Source organism: Gopherus evgoodei, chromosome 6, assembly GCF_007399415.2.
Source record: "Gopherus evgoodei ecotype Sinaloan lineage chromosome 6, rGopEvg1_v1.p, whole genome shotgun sequence".
Taxonomy (NCBI): Eukaryota; Metazoa; Chordata; order Testudines; family Testudinidae; genus Gopherus; species Gopherus evgoodei.
Window position 1 is genome coordinate 6,723,313 of NC_044327.1, and position 27,099 is coordinate 6,750,411.

At 44.9% G+C, this 27,099-nt stretch overlaps 1 protein-coding gene across 1 annotated transcript in view; it reads left to right on the forward strand.

The window, feature by feature from the left end:
* CHRNB3 (cholinergic receptor nicotinic beta 3 subunit) overlaps positions 1-13,960 on the forward strand; it is a 32,156-nt gene extending 18,196 nt beyond the window's left edge. Inside the window, exons 4-6 of the mRNA XM_030567273.1 lie at positions 3,949-4,058; positions 8,605-9,487; positions 13,636-13,960. Coding sequence (XP_030423133.1) covers positions 3,949-4,058; positions 8,605-9,487; positions 13,636-13,770 — 1,128 coding nt within the window. The 3' untranslated portion in view covers positions 13,771-13,960. The remainder of the gene's footprint in view (positions 1-3,948; positions 4,059-8,604; positions 9,488-13,635) is intronic.
* Positions 13,961-27,099: the final 13,139 nt, after the last annotated feature.

The window sequence follows — 27,099 nt, forward strand, 5'->3', positions numbered from 1 at the left end:
GACTCCCAGTTTGTAGAGTTTTGTTGGGGAACCCCCCTCTCATGCCTGGCTGAGTTCGCCCTCCAGCTACCCAGGTAAAAACAGCCACCACTTGGCCAGCTCTGCTCTGGCTGCTAGGCCAGGGCTGCCCCCTGCTGGGAGTGTGTCTGAGCGCTGGGTAAGGAGACCAAAGTTGGGGTTTGTAGCAGCCATTGTAACCTGCACCTTGAGCCCTGCACCCCTTGGTGGTGAGGGAATCCCGGCCTGTGGAAGAAGGAAGGGTAACACGGTAGGCACTGAAAGAAGTTTTAACGTAATTTTAATTTTTGTCCCTCTCTGAGATCCTCTTAGCACTAGAGTCATCCCAGGAAGTTGTTGTTGTTATTTGTGTTACTGTAGTGCCTCTGAGCCCCACTCATGGATCTGTTGCACTAGGCTCTTTACAAACCCAGAGCAAACATTCAGTCCCGGCCCCAAGGAATTTACAGTCTATAAGACAAGAGACAACAGATGGATGCAAACAGACTGGGGAGTACAAGGTGGTATCTGCACCCTAACTGCTTAACCACTGTCAAGTTTTCTGTAGACAACACAGCAAAGCAGAGTTTGAAATAGGGGTTTGAAGGAGGCTGATAAGTTAGTTTTGGGGATGCTTCTCCCTGATGTGAGGGGCAGCCTGGGAGAAAGCACTCAGGGGCTTGTTTGAAAATTTAACAAGTGAGCGACGGAGGCTGGCATCCCAGGACGATTGACGATGGGAGTTGAGATCCTGATGGTAAATAAGAGATGATAGGTAGGGTGGAGATTTACTGTGAAGGGCCTTGAGAGCAAAGACAAGCAGCTTATATTTGTGCAGGAGAGAAGGGCAAGCCAGTGGAAGGATGCAACTGTAAGCAGGGGAACTTTCCTGGCTTATACAATACCCTGGTGAAATGGGCTAGCGAAAGGATCTGAGTCCTCGCTCCCACTTCCTTTACCCAAAGGCCTGCCTGATCTCGAGTGCTCCCCTTCCACTCTCCTGTGTGGCAGAGTCCTCGTAACCCCAATAAGACTGGGCCCAGGATTCCTGTGGGGCTTGACCCCCAGCCTTGTCTGGTCACTTAGGACAGGGGCTAGGTTATTCCCACTTTGGGGTGCTCTCTCTGCACTGGATGCTTCCCTGACCCACTGATCATAAGATACAGTTCAAGCAAATACAATTTATTAAACAGCAATCAATTAAAAAAAATAAGGAAAAAATGGGAAAAGTTAAAGGAAAAAACCCGTCACCCCACTCTGTGGCATGAGGGCATCACAGCCAGTGTCTCTGGAATGTCAGGGAAGTTCAGTCTGTTCCCCACATGTCCCAGGCCCCTGCCTATGCTGCAGGGATGCTGGGGTCAGATGCTTGCTGTGGCAGTGGCCAAACACCCTCAGGCTCTAGGTGGCAGGGCACTTCTTACCAGCGTTGTCCCCGCCCTGTCAGGGTTAAAGGCCCCCTCTATGTCTGACCTGCAAGGCCTCTTGGCTGGGGGCATCTCCCTATGCTGGGCCCGCTGCCCAGGGCCCCCTCGCACTTCCCAGCTGCTCATCGCACCCGGCTCCGGACTGCTTCAGCTCCAGCCCCAGCACTGCTGCTGCTCTGCCTCCAGCTCCCTGGGCTGCTTCTCTGACCCTTCTGGCTCTGGTTGCTGCAGCTCTGCTCTCAGCACTGACCTGCTCCCTGGGCTGTTCTCTGGTTGGCACAGCTCTGCTCCCCAGCTCAGCTCAGGCCCCTGATCTCTCCTCAGCCCCACTCTGTTCCAGGCAATTTGACTCCCACATTAGCCTGTCTGTCCTGTCAATCAGGCTAACCTGGAGCATTGGCCTCTCCCCATTGTTCCCAGGGACTGTCAGTCTCAGGGTGCTGATTTCCCATCGACCCTTCCCCTTCCTTTTGGTACTGGGAGGTAGCCAAACAAAACACCCCCGCTGAGTTTTACTTAGGGGCCAACAGTCCCTTACACAAAGAGAGGGGTGACATGGTCAAAGCCACCGGCTAGGAGAATGAGCTAGTAGCAGCAATCTGAACGGATAGCAGGGGGCATCATCACTAATGGCAGACATTGCAAACTCTGCATATCCATAGTATATGAGGTGCCAAAGAATGTTGCATTCTGGGATATCCATAGCCAGTCAGCAAAGTGCCAGGAAGGATGTTTCTCGGAAAACCCGGGAGCTATTTAGGCCCTGTCTCCTGAGCTTTTACAGAAAGCTGCCGTTATTACTGGTATTGATTTTAGTTTGCATGTTATCTCTTCTCTCTTTGCAATCTCACAGGGCAACCTAAAAACCTATAAATAATGAATACAGCAGCAAAAATTTCTTCCACTATGAGAATTGCTCATATCCCCAGCTCTTCAGACTGAGCATCATGTGATCCAAAGTTAACAAAGCTAATCAAAAAAGCAAAGCAAGGAGGTGGAAAATTGTGCCAAAGCTCAGTGCTGAAAGAAAGACCTGCACCTGACTTACTCCTAATACATGAACTCACCAGCATCCCCATCAGCCCCCTTGGTCATCTATCCTGTTCACTGAATGAGGCAGGGGTCTTGTGGATAGCACAGTATGTGATAATGTAATTGAAGACTTGATCATAATGTATGTGGGTTGCACAGGCAAGAGAATGAGGTTTGCACAGGCAGCCATAAATCAGGCATTTCCTAACTTTGGTGTGCTTGGATAAAGAATGTTCTTTTAACATCGTTCTTGTATGTAATTCCTTAGTTTTTTATTAAGGGCAAAGGTTAAAAAAAACCCTTTTCTATTGCATGCCTCTAAAACCCCAGCCCTCCATCATCTACTGGGTTTGAACCCCAAGACTTCAGCTCTGTAACACAGGCTGCTACCACTTGAGCTGCAGGACTAACTGCAGTACACAACAGAAGGAGGAAGTATGGGCCATTGGCACCATGTGCTGGGCTCATAAGGTGGTCACAGGCAGTCTGATGCCACTCTCCCTTTTTCCCACCCAGGGAGGTGAGGGCTTTTGCCCTGTGTGGGCCTCCAAGGAGGGGGAGAGTTTTTTGGGGTTTGTACTAGGTCTGGGGGTTTATGGGTGGAGCCTGGCTTTGCATTCTCTTGCCAGCTCTGGAAGCTGAGGGAGCTCCTGCCCCATACAGTTCCCTCACATGGGGGCTGCGATGCTGGGTCCCATATGCCAGGTTGGAGGGGGCAGGGAAGAGGCTCAGGGGATCAGCCTGGCTCTCTCCATCCTGGCAGCTGACTGGTGTTCTCCATGCACATTACTGCTGCTGTTTTGGTGGTGGTGTGAACCCAGCCTGGGAATGTTCAGTGATTTTGTCAGGAGGCCAAAAACACAAGGGAGAGAAGGAAAAAATGGTGATTGTTAACCCTTTATGTCTTGACCAAATCTGAACAGAATTTCACAGGATAAAGAAAAGGCACTTCTCTATCCTGAAGGGATTTCCCCTGCCTCTTGCAGAACGTGGAGGTAAGAGAGCTTCTCAAAGAAAAGGTTACAAGAATCCTTTTATAATGGAAGGTGTTACAACCTAAATATAGGGGTCACTACCAACTTTAATAATAATAATAATAAATAATTAATACATAAATTAATAACAACAACAGCTGTTGTGATACATAGATTCCAGTCAGGGCTTGGGGTTCCATTGTGCTGGGCTTACATCTATGTATTAAGTATCACAGGGGTAGCCGTGTTAGTCTGGATCTGTAAAAGCAGCAAAGAGTCCTGTGGCGCCTTATAGACTAACAGACGTATTGAAGAATGATTTTTCGTGGGTGAATCCGACGAAGTGGGTATTCACCCACGAAAGCTCATGCTCCAATATGTCTGTTAGTCTATAAGATGCCACAGGACTCTTTCCTGCATCTATATATTACAATCCCTCTGAGATGGACCAATGACCCATCTGACGGTGAGAGCCTGTTGTGTCTGAATGGAAAGCAGACGTTGTTGGCTCGTTGCAGGAATGGACTGACCATAAGTTGTGCTGGAATCCTGAGGACTACAGTGGGATCACGGCGATCCGGGTTCCGTCAGAGTCACTGTGGCTGCCGGACATTGTTTTGTTTGAAAAGTGAGTATAAGGATCTTCAGGTTTTGAAGCAAGGCTCATTGCTCAGGGTTTTAGATACTTGTTCAGACTTATTCAGTGAATAACTAACATCAAGTTCCAACCATGCTGGCTAGCACTGGGCTTAACCATGGATCTCGTTAGATAGCGGATATCCAGAAATGTGTCTGAACTAGAATGCTAGCTGGCTTAGATTGCTCCATATAATGTCATATACTCTGCCTGGGGCTACATGTTGGGACCACTCAGGAACTGAAGCTGGTGCAGAGTGGAGCTGGACACTGGGAGCCCATTAGATCAGTGCTCTGTGATCTTTACTGGCTTCCAGTAAGGTTTGGGGTGGGTTTCAAAGGTTGGTTTTAAGGAGGCCTGAATGGCTTGGGACAGGGTTGCCTGAGAGACCTCCTCATCTTGTGCTATACTGCCACTGTTGAGATTGGCGGAGGCGCTTTAGCTGGATGGAGCTCCCCCAGGGTTAGCAAGAGGGAGCTGCTGGCAGGGTGTTCTCTGTGAGGGGTCCTCCATTTCAGAACTTGCTCCCTACATTGGTCTGCCAGAGCCCGATTTGTTAACTTTCCAGGCAGGCAGCACAGCCGTCTTTCCCTTCTCTTCCCTAAGGTTGGTGAACGGGGAGTGTGCTGAGATGGACTTGTCTAGGAACACAGTCCTTTGTCTTTGTCTATGTTCGTATTACGCATTGGACAGGAGTGCCTAGAATTGTGTTTTACAAATTCAAAGAAATAAAATAAAAGAACGAAACTCTGGGGCAGTTTGGAGTCAGACCTGCACTTTGTAGTTCCGGCCTGGGCCTGATGTGTCATTGTTAATCCAATCACTCCTGACCCTGGGGAGCATTCAGATCCAGATCTGAACTCCAGGAGTTTGACATAGACGATTAGGGTTGGAAGAGACCTCAGGAGGTTCTAGTCTAGCCGCCTGCTCAGAGCAGGGCCAACATCAACCAAATCATTACTTGCATCTGTGGAGAACACAGTGCACAGCTGGTGCCGTCAGCCTGCTGCTAGGAGCAGAATCTGTAGCATCTCTCCACTACTCCCAGCTGGCCTCGTGTAGCAGAGGGGAGACAGGATAGTGATCCCTGTGGTACTCTGCCAGGGAGGGGTTTGGAGAAAAGGAGCAATTGCCCATCCCCACTCTCTGGATCAGCTTCTGTGTGACTCTCCCCTTACTCCCACTTTGCCCATGTCTTGCCTTGCAAGTGCGCAGGAGTAAAACACCAGGCAGAATTTGGTTCATGGTGTTTTACTCCTGCGCAAGTTGTTTCCCTGGTCTTCTAGCTGCCTTCTGTAGACAGACAGTAGAATTCAACAGCTTGCTCGGAGCATGTGTTTGTTCCTTCTCCACATTCCAGCTGCCATGTAACTCTGGAACGTGCACAGAGGAAATCTCCATAGTAGGGAGTGGTTCTGGAGGAAGCGAAGTAAGTACACAAAGGAGACAGGTGCAGATGAGATTAGCACATTCTGTTATACTCACTGGGCCATCTCCAGCCTGCAGTAGAGCTGAGTAGTGCCTAGAGCACTAACCTAGGCCCTGATCCAGCAAAGCACTTAAATCTGGGCTCAGCTTTTCTATTAGCATTATTTATTGCACACAAAAGCGACATTAGAAAACACTAAGGCTGCAAAGTCAAGCCCTCCAGTTAGAAACTGCCAGAATTAAGGTCGTCCATGCCACCGTAACAGGGCCCTCTTGTGAGCCTGCTTTTTTGAGAGTCATTAATTACATGATCACAAACTATTTTTTGCCACAGGACTCCTGCCTCCTTCAGTGACTTTGCAGCTGTAACATTTTTTTAACAGTGTTGTGTGTAATTTCCTGTTTTTAGAAAATAAATAAAAAAACCTAGAAAATCCATTATATGGAACCATATTGACACCCACAGGAACATCAGCAAGTTGAAATCTTTAGTTCCACTGCATGGGCCTCTACCACTTGAGATAACAGATGAACTGATAGCAGTAGTAGGTTGTCATCCTCTGAGGAGCAGCCACTGGGGGAGGCAGGTGTGAGACGCACATTTTGCCAGTGGTTTTCCAGCTATTTGTTGACAGTTGAGGAATATTGAGACTCAGGAATAATGAGTTCCATTCAGGTTCTGGAGGAGAGTGTTCTCTAGTGTTCCCAAACCTGTCTGCTTCTGTCTCACCCAGCCACTCCCTATCCTGTCTCTCCCTCCCCACCCTCGCTCCTAGTCCCAGTTCTATTCTCCTCACCCAGCCAGTCCCAGTCTTCCCCTTGGGGTCCCTGTCCAAGTCCAAATCTTCCCCCTCCCTGACTCTGAGTCCCAGTCTCTGACCAGGCACCTCCTCCTGGGATCTTTGCCTCATTCTCCTTGCCCAGCAAGTCCCAGAGTCTCTCCCACCCCAGCCTCCTCATCCAATCTCAGTCTTCCCCTGCATTTCCAGCTCTTGTTCCTTCTGTGTTCAACTCAGGCTGTTTCATCCTTCACTCTTCCTGGCCCAGCAGGGAGTGTGGGCATTGCGAGACAATCACCCTGTTCTCACTTCTGGTGCCTGGCACCACAATGGTCTGCATCACCCAGGAGCAGTGACTTCAAGGAAAGTCCTGGTCAAAGTCTCATAACCAAATTTGCAGGGTTTTTTTAGCAGGAATAGCAAAGACACATCCCCTGATGCAAAGGCCATACCCCTACCAAATTTCAACTCCCTACTTCACAGCATGGAGATGCTAGATTCTCAACATGGGAAAAACAACCTATTTGTTCCTAATATAATTCTCAGGAATGGCTGAACCATGTCAGCTGAAATTTTCCCAGAAATGTCAGCTGGCCTGGAAAATTTCAGCCTGAATGGTCAAAGTTTGGCAAAGTTATAGGCAACTGAAAACAGGGTCTTACAATGGGAAATATCAAGCAACCTTAATAATAGGAAGCCCTACCAGCTCTGCCTACACTATTACCATAGAACTACCTGCCTGCCAACATTTCAAGAGGCTGAAATGGGATGAGTCCTGCCCCGGGAAGTGGGAGGCCTGGCGAGCGGGAGTAGGAGGGTGAGCCCATCTCACAACAGCATATCCTGTGGCTCCTGTTCCGTGGAGCTGATTGGCTTGGCTACTCACTCTGGGCATTGCAACCTGGTCCCTGATGCACAAGGGCACAGCGCCACTCAGCTTTGGCCCAGACCTCCAATGAGGGGTGCGGCTGGGCCAAATTTGAGGGAGTGATGCTGTGATCCTGTGCACCAGCTTGCAACGTCCGGAGTGGGGAGCCAAGCACAGCCATCCTTCTGGGGACAGAAGCTGCTTCAACCGGTACATGGGACTTTGGAGGGGTCAAAGTGGGACAGCATAAACAGGACAGTACTCAGTAGGGAGGTGATTTCACCACTGCATGCAGCAGTGATGAGACCAGTGTCAGAACACTGCATCCAGTTCTGGTGTCAACGCTTTTTAAAGGACATTGTAAAATGGGAGAGAGTGCAGAGAAGCCACAAAAATGATTTGAAGGCTGGAGAAAATGCCTAACAGATTTAAAGAACTCCATCTGTTTTGCTTATCAGAAAATAATATTGAGTACTTGATTACAATATAGACAGTACCTGCAAGGGGAGAAAATCCCAGGTACTCAAGGGCTCTTTAATCTAGAAAAGAGCGGCCTAACAAGAACTAGTAGCTGAAAGCTGAAGCCAGACAAATTAGAAACAAGGCACAGGGTTTTTTTACCAGAGGCAGTAATTAACCATAGGAACCAACTACCAAGGGAAATGGTGGATTCTCCATCGCTTGATGTCATCTAATCAAGACTGGGTGCCTTTCTGGAAGATATGCCTTAGCCAAACACAAGTTACTGGGCTCAGTGTAGGGATAATGGGGCGAAATTTAATGGTCTGTGATATACCGGAGGTCAGATTAGGTGATCTAATTTTTCCTTCTGGCCTTAAACTCTATGAATCTGTGAAGGATCTCAAAATCCCACCAAACCTGGGACTACTGGAATTACTGATTCCAACTAAGGTCAGAGCCCCATTGTGCTAGGTACTGTGTGAACATAGTAAGAGACAGTCCTTTCCGTGAAAAGCTTGCAGTCTAAAGAGGCAAGACAGAAGCAGTGTGGAGGGGAAACATAGTTACAGACAGCTGACGTGGGTCACCAGAGCTGGCAGTAGAATCTGTGTCTCCTGACTTCCAGTCCCATGCTTCATCCACTAGTTCATGCTGCCTCCCAGCATCAGGCATCTGAATATTCCACTGACCACTGGGCCATAGTTCATGAGGGGGCATCACATGAAGAGAGACCTGGGGAGTCTGGAAGTTGAGATCTGCTAAACAAGGAAAAGAGTAGCACTTTATAAAGCCCAGGGCCTCCACGACCCTCATCATCTGGGGCATTCCTCCCAAATTTCTAAAGCGGATGGGATTTTATGGAATTCTTTGCCCAATACTCCTACTGTGCCACTGCTCTCTCATTTCAAAGGAATAGAAAACAAAACTGGAATCAGAAAATCCAAATGACTGAGCGGGTCTGGTGAAAAACTGAAACTGACTCTATTTCTCCTCTCCCCAGTGCCGATGGACGTTTTGAAGGCTCTCTGATGACCAAAGTCATAGTGAAATACAATGGGCTTGTTACCTGGACTCCACCAGCCAGTTATAAGAGTTCCTGCACTATGGATGTGACGTTTTTCCCATTTGATAGACAGAATTGCTCCATGAAATTTGGATCCTGGACCTATGATGGCAACATGGTTGACTTGATTTTAGTAGATGAAAACGTAGACAGGAAAGACTTCTTTGATAATGGAGAGTGGGAGATCTTAAAGGCCAAAGGCATGAAAGGCAGCAGAAAGGATGGGTTGCATTCCTACCCATTCATTACTTACTCCTTCGTTTTAAGACGCCTCCCACTCTTTTACACTCTCTTCCTAATCGTTCCTTGCCTTGGATTATCTTTTCTAACTGTGCTGGTGTTCTATTTGCCTTCTGATGAAGGGGAAAAACTTTCATTATCTACATCTGTTTTAGTCTCCCTTACCGTTTTTCTTTTAGTAATTGAAGAAATAATACCATCTTCTTCCAAAGTCATTCCTCTGATTGGCGAGTATTTGTTGTTTATTATGATTTTTGTAACCCTCTCAATTATTGTTACTGTTTTCGTTATTAACGTGCACCATCGGTCCTCAGCAACCTACCATCCTATGGCTCCCTGGGTTAAAAGACTCTTCCTTCAAAAGCTTCCTAGGTTATTATGCCTGAAGGGCCATGTGGACCGCTATACCTTCTCAGAGGCTGCAGGAACTATCCCAGTGTTAAAATCAAAGCTTTCAGGCAAAAAGAAACAGAAACAAGTCAAGGATGGAGAAAAAATTGTGATTGCTTTTTTGGAAAAAGCTGCTGATTCTATTAGATACATCTCTGGCCATGTAAAAAAGGAGCATTTCATCAGACAGGTAATGTTAACACATGAGGAGTACATGGATGTTCTGACAGAGAAATAGAATGAAGATTTTTTTTCATCTGCAGCCAGCATAGTTAAATAACTTGTCTCATCTAACACCTACAAATAGGTTCTTTAGCCACCTAAATGCCTTGTATCTGTTTTACATCAGCATTGATTGCAGTGAAGGTATTCTTGATTTACACCAATGTATGTCATATCAGAATCACACTCTAAATATTAAGTATATTTGGCTCTCCAAACCTTTTTGCCCCAATTATCTAGATGTCTGTTATGATGTTCAATGAACACAGAAGTGGAAATAACATGGATTTTCCAAAAGATATGATGTTGTGAGGTGATGTATAGGGACAAGGTATGAAAAAGAAATAGAGGTTTGGTTAGTACGGTGCTGAAAGGAGCTCTGTTTGTTGTAGTTACTTCCAATCAGTGGTAAATAATTAATTTCAATTGTGTCCTTTGTTCTGAAGCTTCAGTTCTGAGAGTCTGTTGTTTCCATCTAGCTTTAAGAAGTGTATCAAAGAGGTCTGGCCCCAAGATGTAGAGGGTTATTATTCTTTTTAAAATAATCCCTAGTAACTTCAGAAGATCACTGTGATAGTAGAAATGCAGGTTAGGGACAGAGTGGGTTGAAGTGTTTTGAATGATAAAACCAAAAAAGGAAAAACACCAAACATTTTCAGTAAAAACAAAACAAAGCAAAGCTGTGATTTTGTTTTTGAAAAAATGAATATTCTTTAAAAAACTTCAAAACAAAAATGTGTCTGAGATGTTTATGAGTTTTTATTTGTTTGCTCCTTGGCCAGCTCTGGGAAGGGCATGGGAAAATGCTCACAGATCCCACACCAGATAGCTACAATGGCTATATGAACTACCCTTAGCCTGGAGAAAGCTATTCAATTCATTTGAAAAGTACTAAGGGGAACTTACTCAGGGAAAGCTCCCCTCTAAGTGAATGTGAGCTCTGCCAGCATGCACATTGCAGGCTTAGGTCATTAGTTATCACAAAAATTCTGAGGACTCAGTCGTGAGCTTTTTTATGCATTAGGCAGCTGCTACTTCCCGGCATATATGAGCAGGGAATGGATGGCAAGAGAGGGAGTGGGTGGAACCACTGCTCTGTTCCCACACCAGAGATGCTGTGTCAATGAAAGTGCATGGCAGAGAAAAGTCCATGTATGACCGTTCTTCTAAAGCCACACAAAATTGTCTGGGAATCTTATATATATGCTCGCAGCTTAGCCACTTCATCCTGCCACCTCAATATCTGACAGTCCCTAACATACAAAAAAAGAGCAGGTTCGGGTACGTCTCTCTCCCCAGTATCCTTTGCGGTGAAGACTGATGCAAAGAAATCATAATGGGTATGTGTACACTGCAACTGTGTCCGCTGACTCTGGCTCCCAGGGCTCGAGCTGGACTCTGGCTCATGGGGTTCCAGGCCCCATCCCGAATGGGAAAATATACACTGACATTTTATAGCCCTACAGCCTGAGCCAGGCAAGCCCAAGTCAGCTGACCTGGGCCAGTCGCAGATTGCAGTGTACCATTAGTGTCTCAGCAACAACGTTATCTTCCTTAACTGATCCCTTTAGTCCATGGTGACCCAGTGAACCTACTGATTCTTTTTCACACATCTTGCTTCTGATATGCATAAATAATATCTTGTTTGTTTTCATGCATGTAGCTCTTTGCTCTTCATAATCCCCTGTAGCTTTCACATATTCCCTACTCAGCCCCAAGTTTGATTGGTTTCACAAGGGTCAGATTTCCAAATTCGGAAGGATTTCTGTTTGGCTCAAATAGGCTCCCAAACCCTGCCAGTTAGCCACGGTGATCGGCTTCTTTCCTTCCTGGATTCCTTTTGTTCAGGGCACTCACCCCTTCTGGCACTCTAGTATTGCTTCCATAAGTGGCATCTCTGGGGTACCTAAGGGTTTTACTTCCTTTCCTTCTAACTGTGGGCCTTTCTTGGCTAGCTGCCTCATTTATAGAAATCACACAGCCAGACTTGCTCCTTCCCCAGAGTCAGGCTAGAACCTTGGCCTTTTAGTGCCAACCTCTACCCTTGAATGGCCTTGTTTTACTGAAATCTCCCTTTCTATAGTGTCACTGTGTTAGCTGTTGGTACCTCCCCAGAAGCCAATCTGCATAGCTGTAAATGAAGTGTACATAGCAATTAAGCTTGTGAAAGGGCTTGCTAGCCCTGGTGATTGAAATCCCCTCTTTAGCTGCTTGGCAACAGCAGGACAAGCTTCCCACAGTCAAATCGCCTGGGCCACGAACCTCATTCAGGGTGGGAGGGGACTTTCTCTGAGGGCATCACCATCATTCTTCCTGCCTCGCCACATGAACCAGGCACCAGTCAGCCCTGTCCTGCACTCCACTTTCCAGCTCTCTTACATGCAGATGTAAAAATGCCAGAACAGCCTCTATTTTGCTGCAGAACATGTCTCCAGTTTGACCTTTCTGTCTCTTGCCTGGGGGTCAGAAAGGCTTGTTTAGGCAGCCTGCTAGCAGACATTCTTAAAAGATCTCTCTTCTTTTGTACTCCTGGTACTGGTGTAAGCAGTCGTGCCCACTTAGGGAATGTCTTCATGGCACATTAAGCCTGGGTTCTGGCTCAGGTCTGAGCCCAACCCCCCCTTCCATTCACACACCAATCAGTCTGATTCAGGTCAGCAAGCACACAGGTGCTGAGTCTTAGGACACTCTGCGGCGTAGGTCAGAGCCCGAGAGCTGCTGTGACTTGGGTCCAAGACCTGTCATTTTGCAGCAGTGGCACAGCTCCAGCCACAGGCCTGTGTCAGTCGGTCCATGTGGTGCCGTATGGCCCTGTTAGCATAGCTCTGAGACCTGGGTCCAGCAATTGCAAACTCAGGTTTACAGTGCAATGTGGATGTTCAAATGCTGGTTTGGAAACACTCAGTCCACAAGCCCGGGTCTTACAGACCTGGGGTGACAATACATCAAGGGGTACGTCCAGACTACCCGCCGGATCGGCAGGTAGAGATCGATCTATTGGGGATCGATATATCACGTCTCATCTAGACGCGATAAATTGATCCCCGAACACGCTCCCGTCAACTCCGAAACTCCACCAGGGCGAGAGGCGGAAGTGGAGTCAACGGGAGAGCCGCGGCCGTCAATCCCGCTCCGTGAGGATGGGAGGTAAGTCGAAATAAGATACGTTGACTTCAGCTATGCTATTCCTGTAGCTGAAGTTGCGTATCTTACATCGACACCCCCCACACCGGTGTAGACCAGGCCATAGACACACCTTGAATTACTTACTCCAGCGAAGGGCAGCAGGGAAGGTAATTTTCAGAAAAGGATCAGTTTCGGTGTGCTGAGAAGTTCCAGAGTGTCTAGTTTGGCCAAACGAATGATAACTAATGGGCCAGAGTCCCCAGTACCCTTCAGTGCCTCTATACCACTCCTGAAACACAAAGCAGCCATTAACCTGCCAATTAAGGTGCATTTAGAGTAGCTGATGCATCTCAGTGACTGGCCCAATATCTGCAAGGAGTTAAAAGGTGATCTACAGGAAAAACAATACTTTGCATTTTGATCTCAGCGTCCATGGTCACAGGCTCTCAGTGTGAAATTGGGAGGATAAAAACTTTCTCCTGGTTTGTTTTACACTATGCGCACCGTGACGTGCCAGAACTTACAGCTGGGAATGCAAAGTCCCATTTTTTCCTAAATGCACTGTGTGTGTTAGGCTCTGACCCAGCAAAGCACTTAACCCTAGTGAAGTAAATGGGACAGCTCACGTTCTGAAAACTCTGCCTGGGCTTATGTGCTTTGCTGGATCCATGACAAAGTACTTGAGAATGAATTTTTAAACAAATCTTTATAAAACCATTTTAAGACCCCGATCCTGTAAACACATACACATGTGCTTAACTTTAATCACTGAAGCAAACTCATTGGAGTTAATGGGACTACTCAGGTAAGCATGTGGATAAGTGTTTGACGGATTGGGGCCCAAGGGAACGATATTTATGGCATCGGTAACATTTGTTTACCGTTATAACTAGCACAGACCATATATTTAATTGCAGTTTTTGCAGCTAAAGTATATTGAAACTTGTAAAAAAAGAACCAAGCTAATATTATTGTTATTGTTTCTTCTAGGTAGTTGAAGACTGGAAATTTGTAGCTCAAGTCCTCGATCGGATCTTCCTGTGGTTATTTTTGGTGGTGTCAGTGACAGGTTCTGTTTTAATATTTACCCCTGCTTTACAGGCATGGTTAAGCAGCAGTTTATAGGAATAGATTCATTTTGTTAATGTGGATAATGGCTGAAAGATACAGTTGCCCCTTGAGACTGATGGGTTTTTTAATTTTCAGTGAGTGCAGGATGGACAAAACCAAAATGAGATGGAAATGAAAATACATTGCCTTCTGGCTGCAGTAAACGATGCTGATAATAATAATAATGCTTCTCACTTGAATAGTGCTTTACATCTGCAAATTGCTGTACAACTCGAGGGCTCAATTGTGTAACCCTTAGGTTGCTGGGTATTGCCCATTGAAATCAGTGAAACTACTTGTGTGTGTAAGTGTTCATTATTATGAGCAAGGTTTGCACAACTGGGTCCTAATTAATTAATCCTATTAAGGCTGATAATATTACAATACGATTTCATGATTTTTTTTTAAAAAGTGATTGTTTCTTTTTGATCCAAATATTCTGTTAACAAACGCGATCCTCATGTATTAAATATGCTACATTTGAAGAAAAATTAAATAGTATAGAAACACACAGGGCACTGATGCCCTAAGTTTTTGTCAGTCCACCTTGTTATCTTTAAGTGTAATAAGCACAGCTGTTTTATATACCTATCTAGATGTTTCATAACCAGCTATTTCAAGGTGTGTGTTTGTGTATTAGAAATAGAAACAAGTTACAGGTGGGATTTTCTGAAGTGCTCTGCTTTGGCATAACTCTGCTCCCATTGAAGTCATCGGAATATAAACCCTAGGACTAGCAGGCTTGTGGGGACAGAATGTCTTAACTCTCTCTAGCAGAATCAAGGGCATACTCCTACCTCCTTCCAGACTATTTGCATATGTTGCTTTCTGTCTCCCCCATTGGTAAATGAAGAAAACTGTGGGCCTGTACTTGCTGGCAGGTATAATTTGCATTTGTGTCATTCCATGAAGTGGCATTCCATGAAGTACCCAAAGCTGTTCTCTCTGAGTTTGCCCATGTTCCAGACTTACAAACTGTGATACATTTTCTATATAATTTCAGGTACATGAAAGCAGGGGCTAAATGTGACAAAACATGGGGGTTATCCAGTGGGGAAAATGGGCCATTCTCACCTGAATCATAGAAATGTGGGGCTGCAAGGGACTGTGAGAGGTTATCTAGTCCAACCCCCTGCTCTGAGACAGGATCAAGTAAACCTAGACCATCCCTTACAGGTGTTTGTCCAGCCAGTTCTGAAAAACCTCCAATGATGGAGATTCCACAACCTCCTTTGGAAGCCTATTCCAGAGCATAACTGTCCTTATAGTTAGAAGTTTTTCCTAATATTCAACCTAAATCTCCCTTACTGCAGATTAAGACCATTACTTATTGTCCTACCTTTATCATTTTTGTTGCTCTCCTTTGGAATCCAATGTATCCACATCTTTCCTAGTGTGTGGTGCCCAGAATTGGACACAGTTCTCCAGTTGAGGCCTCACCAGTGTCAAATAGAATGGGACAATTAGCTCCTGTGTCTTATACATGACACTCCTATAAATACACCCCAGAATTATAGTCACTTTTTTTGCAACCGCATCACATTGTAGTCTCATATTCAATTTGTGATCCACTGTAACCCTCGGATCCTTTTCAGCAGTACTGCCACCTAGCTAGTTATTCCCTATTTTGTAGTAGTGCATTTGATTTTTCCTTCCTAAATGAAGTACTCTGCACTTGTCTTTATTGAATTTCATCGTGTTGATTTCAGACCAATTATCCAATTTATCAAGGCCATTTTGAATTCTAATCCTGTCCTTCAAAGTGCTTGCAACCACTCCCAGCTTGGTGTCACCTGCAAATTTTATAAACATTCTCCACTCCATTATCCAAGTCATTAATGAAAATACTGAATAGTGCTGGACTCAGGACTGACCCTGGCAGGACTCTACTAGGTACATCCTCACAGTTTGACAACGAAGCACTGATAGCTACTTTTTGAGTATGGTGTTTCAATCTGTTGTGCACCACATTTTCCAGGATTAGTTTATGAGAATGTCATGTGGGACTGTCAAAAACCTTACTAAAATCAAGATATATCACATCTACTGCTTCCTTCCTATCCAGTAGCCAGTAACTCTGTTGGTTTGGCATGATTTGTTCTTGACATATTCATGCTGGCTATTCCTTAAAACCCTAGAATTCTCCAGGTGCGTACAAATTGATTGTTTAATAATTTGTTCCAGTAGCTTTCCAGCTTGAAGTTAGGCTGACCAGTCTATAATTCCCTTGATCCTCTTTGTTCCCTCTTTTAAAGATAGGTACTATGCTTTCCATTCTCCATTCCTCTGAGACCTCACCCAGCCTCATATAGTGACCAGACAACCATAGTATTGTTTAACCCAGGGGTGAAAGTAACTTAAGTAACACAGGCCTGGGTTCCTGAGCAGGACCTCAGGCAGAAGGGGCAGGACCTTTAAATCCCCAGGCCCTTTAAATCGCTGCCGCTACCCCAGGGCTCCGGCGCTGATTTAAAGGGCCCGAGAGCCCGGGTAGCAATAGCTGTGGCGGCGGCTGGGAGCCACAGGTCTGTGGTGGTAATTTAAAGGGCTTGGGACTCCAGCTGTGGTAGCAGCGGCCGGGAGCCCAGGACATTTAAATCACCGCCGGAGCCCCAGGGCTCCCGGCCGTTGCTGCTACCCCAAGGGTCTGGCAGTGGGCTCTGGTGGTGATTTAAAGGGCCAGGGGCTCTGGCCACTGCTGGGAACCCAAGGCCCTTTTAAATTGACCTCCTTGCGAAGCCGCTTTCTGCCGGTATGGTCAGCTGCGTACTGGCTCTTGCCAGTACGCCGCACCGTACCGGCTTACTTTCACCTCTGGTTTAACCCTAACTGAATCCCTGTGTTCACACCTTTTACAGGACTATGATACATTTTGTATAATTTGAAAATTCATAATTTGCTGATTATTAGTGTACTGGTAAAATATGTGTAACAACATTGTGTACAGATATGAGATTTCTCTGTAGGGCAATACTAAGACATGTTCCAAGTGTGGGGAGCAGCCATGAACCAGTTCCTCAGAGACAAAAGGCAAGCTGATGCCTCAGCCAGATGTCAACAAAATCAAATGGACTATCACCACTTTATCAAATGGTTAAGTGGGTACTCTTCAGCAGGAAAGAGTGCATGGGTGAAAAATCTACATCTTGACAAAGAAACCACTTGGAGCTCCCTTCCACACAGACTTTCTATCTCCTGAATCACAGCTGGAGATGTTTCTCGCAGAAGAGAAAGACGATAAGAAGGCAGAACATAAGAAGGGAGAGCAGACACCACAAATTGTTCCTCTTTCTTGCTACTCACGGCATCCATGACACCTGAAGAACAAAGGAAGCAACCAGCGGGAGGGAGCCTGACTGGAAGAAATTCAGCTAGTAAGACGGTTGAAACATGTGGTGAGAGAGACCTGTGCTTTGAATTCACACTAGGTTGTTAAGTTAGACATTAGTTGCATTTTATTTTTTTAACCAATTCTGACTTGTATACCCCATTACTTGTATTCACTTAACATCTATCTTTTGTAGTTAATAAAGTTGTTTTATCCAAACTAGTGTGCTTGGACTGAAGTGTTTGGGAAACTCCATTTGAGATAACAGGATTTGTGCATATCATTTTCTATTAATAAAATGACAGACTTTGGGACTGGGAATTGGCTAATGTTGTCCTGCAGTATAATTCAAGAGTGGTTGGCCATACCACTCCTACAGTATAGCTGGGAGTAACTTACATGCTGGAGGCTGTGTGTGAGTAGACCAGGAGTTGAGAACTGAGGGGACACAGCTGTCCATCAGTCCAGATTGTACCTGGGCATGTTACAGTGGGGTAGTCAGCTGGATATATGCACAGCCTGTTATTTTAAATGAAGTTTACACTCTAAGCACTGACCTAGTGATTTTAAGTGAGTCTCAAATGTGGTGGCTGGAAACAGTCAAAGAGCGGTTCCAGTTTATTGTTTTCTGTTTGCTTATTTTGGGTGGGGGAACTAGAAACAGTAAAGCACAAAAATGAGCACCAGCAAAACAGCTGCAAAGCTACAGTTAGCCAGCTTGGAGGCAGAAGAAAGAGAAAAAGAACATGAATTCCAGAAATGACAGGTGGAAATGAGACTGAAAGAAGCAACTGCTGCCAGGGAAGCTGGAGAAGATGCCCATAGAAAAGCCATGGAGACAAGGAAAAGGAGAGGAAATATGAGACCCTGAAAAAAACATGGAAAGATCCCAAAGTCAGCAACACCTCCCCCCACTCAAGGGATGCTCAGCTTGGACAAGTTGTGTCCTAGATGCAAAGAGACAGCTTGGATTGAGGAGTACCTCACTGCTTTTGAAAAGCGGTGTGAAGTTGATAAGAGTCCTGACCACAAGAAAGTCCCCAAACTAATTGCAAAACTGGTAAAGCTTTGAATGTATTTGGGGAGATTTAATACATTCTGAATTTCAGAAAGCTGTTTTACAAAGGTTTCAAATTACTCCTGAAATGTATGGGTTGAAATTTAGAATCTTAAAAGGGGTGCTGACACGAGTCCTTGCGAATATGTTTATAACGTGTGTGACCTAATAAGAAAATGGATACAAGGAAAAAGGGGTTGCAGATGCTCATTGCTCAAGAACATTTCTTGAGTATATGTATTGATTATGTGAAAACCAGTGTGTGCAATAAATCTTTGAAAACTGCAGTAGAGATGGCTACATTGGCTGATGCTTTTGAGCAAGCCCAGCTTTCCAATGAGTGCAAGCCACAGAAGGAGGGGCCACAGCTATTCATCAGTCCAGAATATACCCTAGGTGTGTCACACCTTGCCCTCTGTGGTGGTGATGGGTGATCCCACCAGACCTACCTTATTTGGCTTCCCCCCTGAGGAGGTCGGTATCTGTCAGTCTGTTCTCCTACCAGCTTCTCAACAGCTCCCTCCCTCCTCATCCAGTTACTTTGTCCCCTCAGCTCCTGGGATTTACTGCCCTGCAGTCCAAAACAGTTGGCTGGGACACCAGGCGGTTGAGCCAGTCTTCTCGGGGACAAGACCTCTCCCATTGGCCTGTAAATGTCTTATCTCTGGTCTTATCTATGCCCTTCCACATTTTACCAGCCGTAAGGGCGAGCGACAGGGATGGAGGGGGCAGAGAGGAGCAAGCGAGGGACAGAGCCTTGGGGGGGAAGGGGTAGTGTGTGGGGGTCAGGGCCATGATTCGGGTACCAGTAGCCCTGCTCCACTTTTAGGGCACATCTATTGCCCCGATCTCCAGTCATCAGTTTTCCTTCCTGCTTATTTTTCCAACAGTCCCCGTTAAACTAAGCCAACATATTCATACGGTGAACATCCAAACCACCAGGTCACCACACAATATCTATAAGAGATTACAGAGCTGCTCCATGTCCCTCATAGACATCTATGGCATGGAGTGTAAGTGCACACTAGATGTACAGTAGGGTGATTTATATTATGGGATCAGCCTCAAGGATTTCTCTTCTAGACAAGCCAGCAGGGGACATTGGGTGTAGAACACGCTCTGGTTTTCATTTGCCCTCTTCTCCCAGACACAGATTGTGTAGCTATGCCAAACTCAGCTAGTGGGGGTAGAGATTGCTGCTGGAGTCGTATTGTCCTGCTGTTGGTACAAGATGGTCCTGATCTCCCTTGGGGAGCTGATGGGAGCTAGCAGCATGTGACCTAAGCTGACTGGGACAGTTTGCATAGGAGCGGGCAGCAATTGAGAGCAATTCTGCAGCTGAGGTGACCCCCTTTGGCGTGCGTAACGGAGCAGGCCATTGGACTGAACTTGCGGTGAGGCCGAGGTAGGTTTCTGCTAGAAAACAAAGTCTTAGGGCCTGCCCCTGGCAAGCTGATCTCCTAGGCCATTGGTTGGTTCGTGTGCCCAAGATAATAAGACTCTACCTGTGTTTGCGAGAGGGGCAGAGACATGTGGCCAGGTGGTGCAAATGATGGTTCTAACACCTGGGAGGGATATAGTTTTAGGTGAGGGCTTGAGCCATTCATTTAATGTGTTCTAACAGGAATCCCTAACTGTTACTTGGCCCCCTGGCTCTAATGACAGCTGGCAGAAGGCTCACAAGGAACACTCCCATTGACGTCTGCGGGAGCAGTGGGAAGCCAACACTGCATGTGTTTGAAAAGCCTAGCCTACTTCTTTAGGCTGAAATTGTCAAAGCTGGATAGGAGATTTGAGTGTCCAAGGCCCATGAATTTTAATGGGAACGTGGCATCCAAATCCACTAGCCAGTCTGGCGACTCTCAGCCTTGGCATTGACAGGTAGGAAGGTTGTAAATTATTTGAGTATATTTGTGTGTCTGTATTGTAGGTACATGCCAGACGGTTTTGAATTTCAATCATTCGCAAGCTTGGCGTCACACGATGTTCTGGTCCCTTTTGTAAACATTATTAAAAAAACGGAGTGAGTGGCTGTGGCACATAGTAATCCACATGGGTTGGTAGGCACCAATAATTAACATCACTAGGCAGCTTGGATCTGGCTGTCTCACGAAGGAAGAAAGAAAAAGAAGATTGCTGCTTTTGACAATAGGTCCAGAAGGCTGTAAAAAAGGGATTGCTCCTTAGTTGGGCTAAATTAGCCAAGGCTGCACTAGAGGGGCTGTAGTAATTTAGCTCAGCCGAAGATCATTTCTGCACTGGCTTCATTGTAACATGAAGGTGAAGAGAACATCTGTGCAATGACACTTGTGCATTCATACCCGGGCAAGGCTGGCCTTAGGGTGGGCTCCCTGGGTGACTGCCAAGGGGCACTATAGTCAAGGGGGTGCCGTGCAGCAGTATAGAGATGTGCATTGCCAGTGTAGAGTCAGAAACTGGTCCCAGCTGGCGGGAGCGCCCATGTGGGGCAGGGGCACCCAGATTTCTCTCTGCTTTCTCCTGGCAGAGGCGCATAGTGTAACATTGCACTCCATAATGTTTTATGGAAATATGCTTATGGGTATGAATGTAACATAACTGAATTATGCTTTATGCCAAAGGTCTCTTGTAAGGTATCATTACAAAGCTTATAATCTACTGAGTGTGGTCATCCTGTTTGTATAAATGTATCATTCTTGTATCTGAAACTAAAAATATGAAGTATAACTCTGAGGTCCTATTGTAACTATGCAAAGTGTGGGCTATTAATGGTGGTTTAGAATCTTGATGGCTCCCATTAACTAGGACAATTGGTTGTAAATGGTCTGTTTACTTGCAAACCTTCCTGCATGCAGGACAGCCCTGGAAGAATAGAGGCTGGGATCTCACAGGACATGTGACCATGTCACATGATACTGGAATCCATCTTAAATCTGGTACTTTTTCATTTAGAAGGAGGGGTGGGGACCCAGAGAGACAAAAGATTCCTGGCTTGTGCCAAAGCTATAAAAGGGGGTGGAACAGAACAAAGGAGGCTTCCAGTCATGAGAAAACCTCTAGTTTCCGCCTGAGGTGTCTGCTGGAACTAATGAGGACTGTACTGGGGAAAGGATTGGGCCCAGGCTAGGAAGGAGTCTAGTCTGGGAAAGAAGTTTATTGGAACATCTCTGAGGCTGAGATTTATCTGTAATCAGTTTCTTAATGTATTAGCCTTAGACTTGCATGTTTTGTTTTATTTTGCTTGGTGACTTACTTTGTTCTGTCTGTTATTACTTGAAACCACTTAAATCCTACTTTTTAGTCTTAATAAAATCACTTGTTTATTGTTGAACCCAGAGTAAGTGATTAATACCTGGGGGAGCAAACAGCTGTGCATGTCTCTCTATCAGTGTAATAGAAGGCGGACAATTTACAAATTTACCCTGTATAAGCTTTTATACAGAGTAAAACAGATTTATTTCGGGTTTGGATCCCATTGGGAACTGGGTGTCTGGGTGCTGGAGACAGGTGACCTGCTGAGCAGTTTTTGGTTAAAGTCTGCAGCTTTGGTGTTGTGGACCAGACCCTGGGTCTGTGTTGCAGCAGGCTAGTATGTCTGGCTCAAAAAGGCAGGGTTCTGGAGTCCCAAGCTGGCAGGGAAAACGGGCTCAGAGGTAATTTCAGCACATCAGGTGTCAGTCCCAAGGGGGTCTCTGTGACCAAACCTATCACACATGGGGGGGGGAGCGGGCGAGCAGTGCTGCAAGATAATGCTCACCCCTTCTCCAACATTCCTCCATGCTCCCCTATTGGATTGTAAGGGGGGGGAGTGAGGAGCAACACCGAGCACTCCCTGCAGTGGTTTCCCCTGGAATTGAAATTAGGGGGAGTGTTCGAATTTACGGCATGAGGGGGTCAGGGCCAATGAAGGGTGAGCTTGTGAGGGTGAAAGTGGGCTTTATGGCACCATAGTAAAAACTGAAAATGTTTCATGACCATTTTATTAGATTTAACTCATGTTTTAAAAACATCACACAAATTAAAGTTGGCTCCTTAAGCCTTCTAGGAAGCACGACATCTACATCCTTCTTGGTTTCTTGTTATAATTTTGTACAACTGTGTTAATGAGCTTCTTGAATGCAATGTGTTCATCTTTGGTGGCTTCTTGTGTGTCCAGTACTTCCATTCCTTCAGTTGATATGCTCAATAGTTCATTCACATGATCAGGCAGAAGGCGACTTCTTTCAGAACACAAAATTCTATTCAGTGATGAAAAAGAACACTCAACTGTAGCTATTGTGACTCCGAGTAGCAAGAGATGAATTCCTACTTCTTTCATCTCAGGAAACAGAACACAAAGATTGGGTCAAGCCACTAGTGATGATAAAAAAGACGTTGAAGTCAAATCTTCATTCGTTCCTCGTATGATATTCCACTCTGTGTTCAAATTCTCTATTCTGTCCTGATCACAGGGCAGCCCCATTGCTGGTAGTGCCTCACTCCAATCAACTGTCAGTGTTTTATAGGACAGGGATCTGTAAAAGCTACATAGAGGTTGAGTAGAATCTAGAAGTTGCTGTTGCAGATTTTTAAGAATCAAGTCTGTGTACTTTTTCAGTTGTCTTAACAGACACTTCTTGTCGTCTTCACTTAAGGATTCAGCATTAATGCCTTCATTAGTCAACTTCTGGACTGAAGTCTTTGCTCCTTCCAGTACTTTTTCAATGGATAGCTCTCTGATTGATCCAAATGTAGCTTCTATTGCTGGACAAAGATCTACTACTGTTGTAGCAGAGGCCTGGATGGCATTGTTTAATGACCCAAGTGGTTTCAACAGTAGAGTTACGAGAGAGAGAGAATGGCAATAGTCTTCTCTGAATGTAGTAGCAAAAGTAATCCACTAGCCTCACTACTTAGATCCATCCCATCTTGGTAGATATTTTCCAAAGCCAATAATAACGGCTGGAGTAATTTTAAGACAACTGTCAAGGATCGCTCAAGAGAAAGCCAGCAGGTTTTCCCAGGTTGGACTAATTTAAACTTCAGTCCTAGTGTATCTTCTATATTTTCCAAGATATTCAGTCTTTTTGGACTCTTGCTGAAAAAAGGATATAATGAAGACATTAAATTTACAGCTTTTTTAATGTCTTTTGAAGATTCTGCAGCTCATACTAGTGCTAGTTGGTGTAGATGGCCTCTGCAGTGTTTATAGGAGAGATTAGGTTTACACTTTTCTCTGAGCAAAGCTTGTACTCCACCATGTCTTCCAGAGAAGTTTTCAGCTCCATCAAATGCACAAGCAGCCATCAGTTTGACAAACATTTAACTCTTCTAAGATGTGGGTTGTCACAGATGCAGCCGATGTGTCTTTTATAACTTGAACATCTAGAAATGCATCTACTGGCCTACCCCTGACATCAAGATAACATACACAATGACTTAGTACTTGATGCCCATTTGCATAGGTGCATTCATCAGCCATGTATGCAAATTTTTTGAATGTGGTGAGAGAAGTCTTCACTTTTTCAACTGTGGAGTCTTTCACTGTTGCACCACATGTTTCTAGCCAGTCAGCTGAGTTTCTTGCAGAAAGATAGTGAGCATTTGCTGGTCTTGTTCAGAACCAGTGTTCAACTTCAGGATGAACAAGTGACAATGCACTTAACATTGGCCTCCAGTTTGTAGCGTGTGGTATCTCTTGCTTAAATAGAAAGTAGGATGCCACAGCCATGTTTGTTCACATGAACTGTGTTGTGTCTCCAGCATTCTTAACAGCCTCATTAAGTACTTCTAAAATTGCTTTGAAAGTGGCCTTATAAGGCTTTCTGCATGTTGATGCACTCCAGAGGCCTGGTGTTTTGCAGCCTTTTCACATAGTTTGTCAACATTGGTTTTGCTGATCAGTTTGACAAACCAAGCTCCTCCACTTTTACCAACTATAGCATTGGGAAGCTTTCCTTCTTTGTAAGCTGTTTTGCAAGAGGTGCACCGGTAGCCATCTTTTGTAACTTCAATAAATGGGAACATTTTGACTGACAAACATCAGGAACTGATTTTGGAGGCACTGTTTCTTCAGTAGGTAGCAAAATTTGTGCTTCGGGCTGGTCGGATGTAGATACACTACTTGAACCTTCAGATGACATGTTGATATATTCTTGGTTCTTGATGTGTTCTTCACCTTGGTTAGTTTTTGAGGCCTTTGAGTGTGTCATAAACAGATAGTTAAGGGTTACTGCCTCTTTTACCTGTAAAAGGTTAAGAAGCTCAGTAAACCTGGCTGACACCTGACCAGAGGACCAATAAGGGGACAAGATACTTTCAAATCTTGGTAGGGGGAAGTCTTTTGTGTGTGCTCTTTGTTTAGGGGGTTGTTCATTCTTGGGACTAAGAGGGACCAGACGTCCATCCAAGCTCTCCAAATCTTTCTGAATCAGTCTCTCATGTTTCAAACTTGTAAGTAACAGCCAGGCAAGGCGTGTTAGTCTTATTTTTGTTTTCTCAACTTGTAAATGTTCCTTTTTGCAGAGAGGATTTTACCTCTGTTTGCTGTAACTTTGAACCTAAGGCTAGAGGGGGCTCCTCTGGGCTATATGAATCTGATTACCCTGTAAAGTATTTTCCATCCTGATTTTACAGAGATGATTTTTACCTTTCTTTTCTTTAATTAAAAGTCTTTTTTTCTTAATACCAGATTGATTTTTCCTTGTTTTTAGATCCAAGGGGATTGGATCTGGACTCACCAGGGATTGGTGGGGGGAAAAGAGGGAGGATGGTTAATTTCTCCTTGTTTTAAGATCCAAGGGGTTTGGATATGTGTTCACCAGGGAATTGGTGAAGTCCCTCAAGGCTACCCAGGGAGGGGAAAGTTTTGGGGGGACAGGGAGTGATCCAGACACTGAAAATTCTGGCAGTGATACCAGATCTAAGCTAGTAATTAAGCTTAGAAGTGTCCATGCAGGTCCCCACATCTGTACCCTAAAGTTCAGAGTGGGGAAGGAACCTTGACAGACTGGAAAAATTGTTGTATTGTTTTTTTGTCTTTTCATTTTCACTTTGACTTGCAACATATAAAAGAGATAAGAATAAAGTAAATGTTTTGTTAGGATAATGCAAATTTAACATAAGGATAATGCATGTTACACCAAAACACATAACAGATCTAGATTTCTAAAAAAATACAATTTTTTTTAAAAAAGTATTTAAATTGACTTTTGAAAAGTAAACCATCATGGGATAAGAGGGCAGTTCTCTCATGGATCAGTAACTGGTTTAAACATGGGAAACAAAGGATAGGAATAAATTATCAGTTTTCAGAATGGAGAGAGATAAATAGTGGTATCTCTGAGGGGTCGATACTGGGACCATTACTGCTCAACATATTCATAAACGATCTGGAAAAACGGGTAAACAGTGAGGTGGCAAAATTTGCAGATGATACAAAACTATTCAAGATAGTTAAGTCCCAGGCAGACTGCGAAGAGTTACAAAGGGATCTCACAAAACTGGGTGACTGGGCAACAAAATGGCAGATGAAATTCATAGATTCTGGGGTCAGAAGGGACCAATGAAATGCAAAGTAATGCACACTGGAAAACAATCTCAACTATACATACAAAATGATGGAGTCTGAATTAGTTGTTAACACTTAAGAAAGAGATCTTGGAGTCATTGTGAATAGTTCTCTGAAAACATCCACTCCGTGTGCAGCAGCAGTCAAAAAAGCAATCAGGAATCATTAAGAAAGGGATAGATAACAAGACAGAAAATATCATATTGCCTCTATATAAATCCATGGTACGTGCACACCTTGAATACTGTGTGAAGATCTGGTCACCCCATCCCAAAAAAGATGTATTGGAATTGGAAAAGGTACAGAGATGGACGACTAAAATGATCAGGGGTATGAAACAGGAGGAGAGATTAAAATGACTGGGAATTTTCAGCTTAAAAAAGAGACGACTAAGGGGGGGATATGATAGAGGTCTATAAAATCTTGACTGATGTGAAGAAAGTGAGTAAGGAAATGTTATTTAATCCTTCACATAACACAAGAATTAGCAGTCACCCAATGAAATTAATAGGCAGCAGGTTTTAAAAAAACAAAAGGAAATACTTCACACAACATAAAGTCAACCCATGGAACTCTTTGCCAGGGGATGCTGTGAAGACCAAAACTACAACAGGATTTAAAAAAAGAAGTAGATAAATTCCTGGAGAATAGGTCCATCAGTGGCTATTAGCCTGGAAGAAGAGGGATGCAACACCATGCTCTGTCCCTAGCCTGTCTGCTGGCATGGGCAACAGGGGATGGATCACTTATTATTAATTATGATTATGATTACCTGTTCTGTTCATTCCCTCTGAAGCATCTGGCCTTGACCACTATCAGAAGACAGGATACTGGGCTATATGGACCATTGGTCTAACTCAGTATGACCATTCTTATGTAAAAATTAATTATAATAATAAAAAATTGTAGTACAGAAACTCCCCAACATAATGACCTCTCAAGATAGCAATGATGTGAGATAACAACCTTGGCAAATAATGCATTTTAAAAATCTTGGCCTACTGGGAAACATATATAAGTTTCCATTCCTAGTCACAAATCTAGCATTCTGGAGCAAAAAAATCACTAAAATATAGTCCAACAAACAAATGTTTATTTAACATGCCCCTCACTTTTCCCTCCACCGCACCTCACTCCCCGGTGTTGTCCTTGGCCAGTGGAGACTCAGAATTGCTTTCACATGAGTACACCTCCCAGGTGGGGGGCAAGAAGGCACCTTGCTCGTTCCGCCAGCTGCTCACTTTTCTCTCTGGCCACAGCTGTTCGTTGTGCCACCGTTCATTCCACCGCTCTGTTGCCAATGGCCCTGCGCAGTCACCTTCTGCTGCCACTGCCACTGTGACCTCTGCGAGTTGGTCTCTTGAGGTTCCACCAGCTCTCAGTGATTTCAGCTGAGCTTTCAGTGTGGGAACCTCGCTTGCTGCCAGTGCA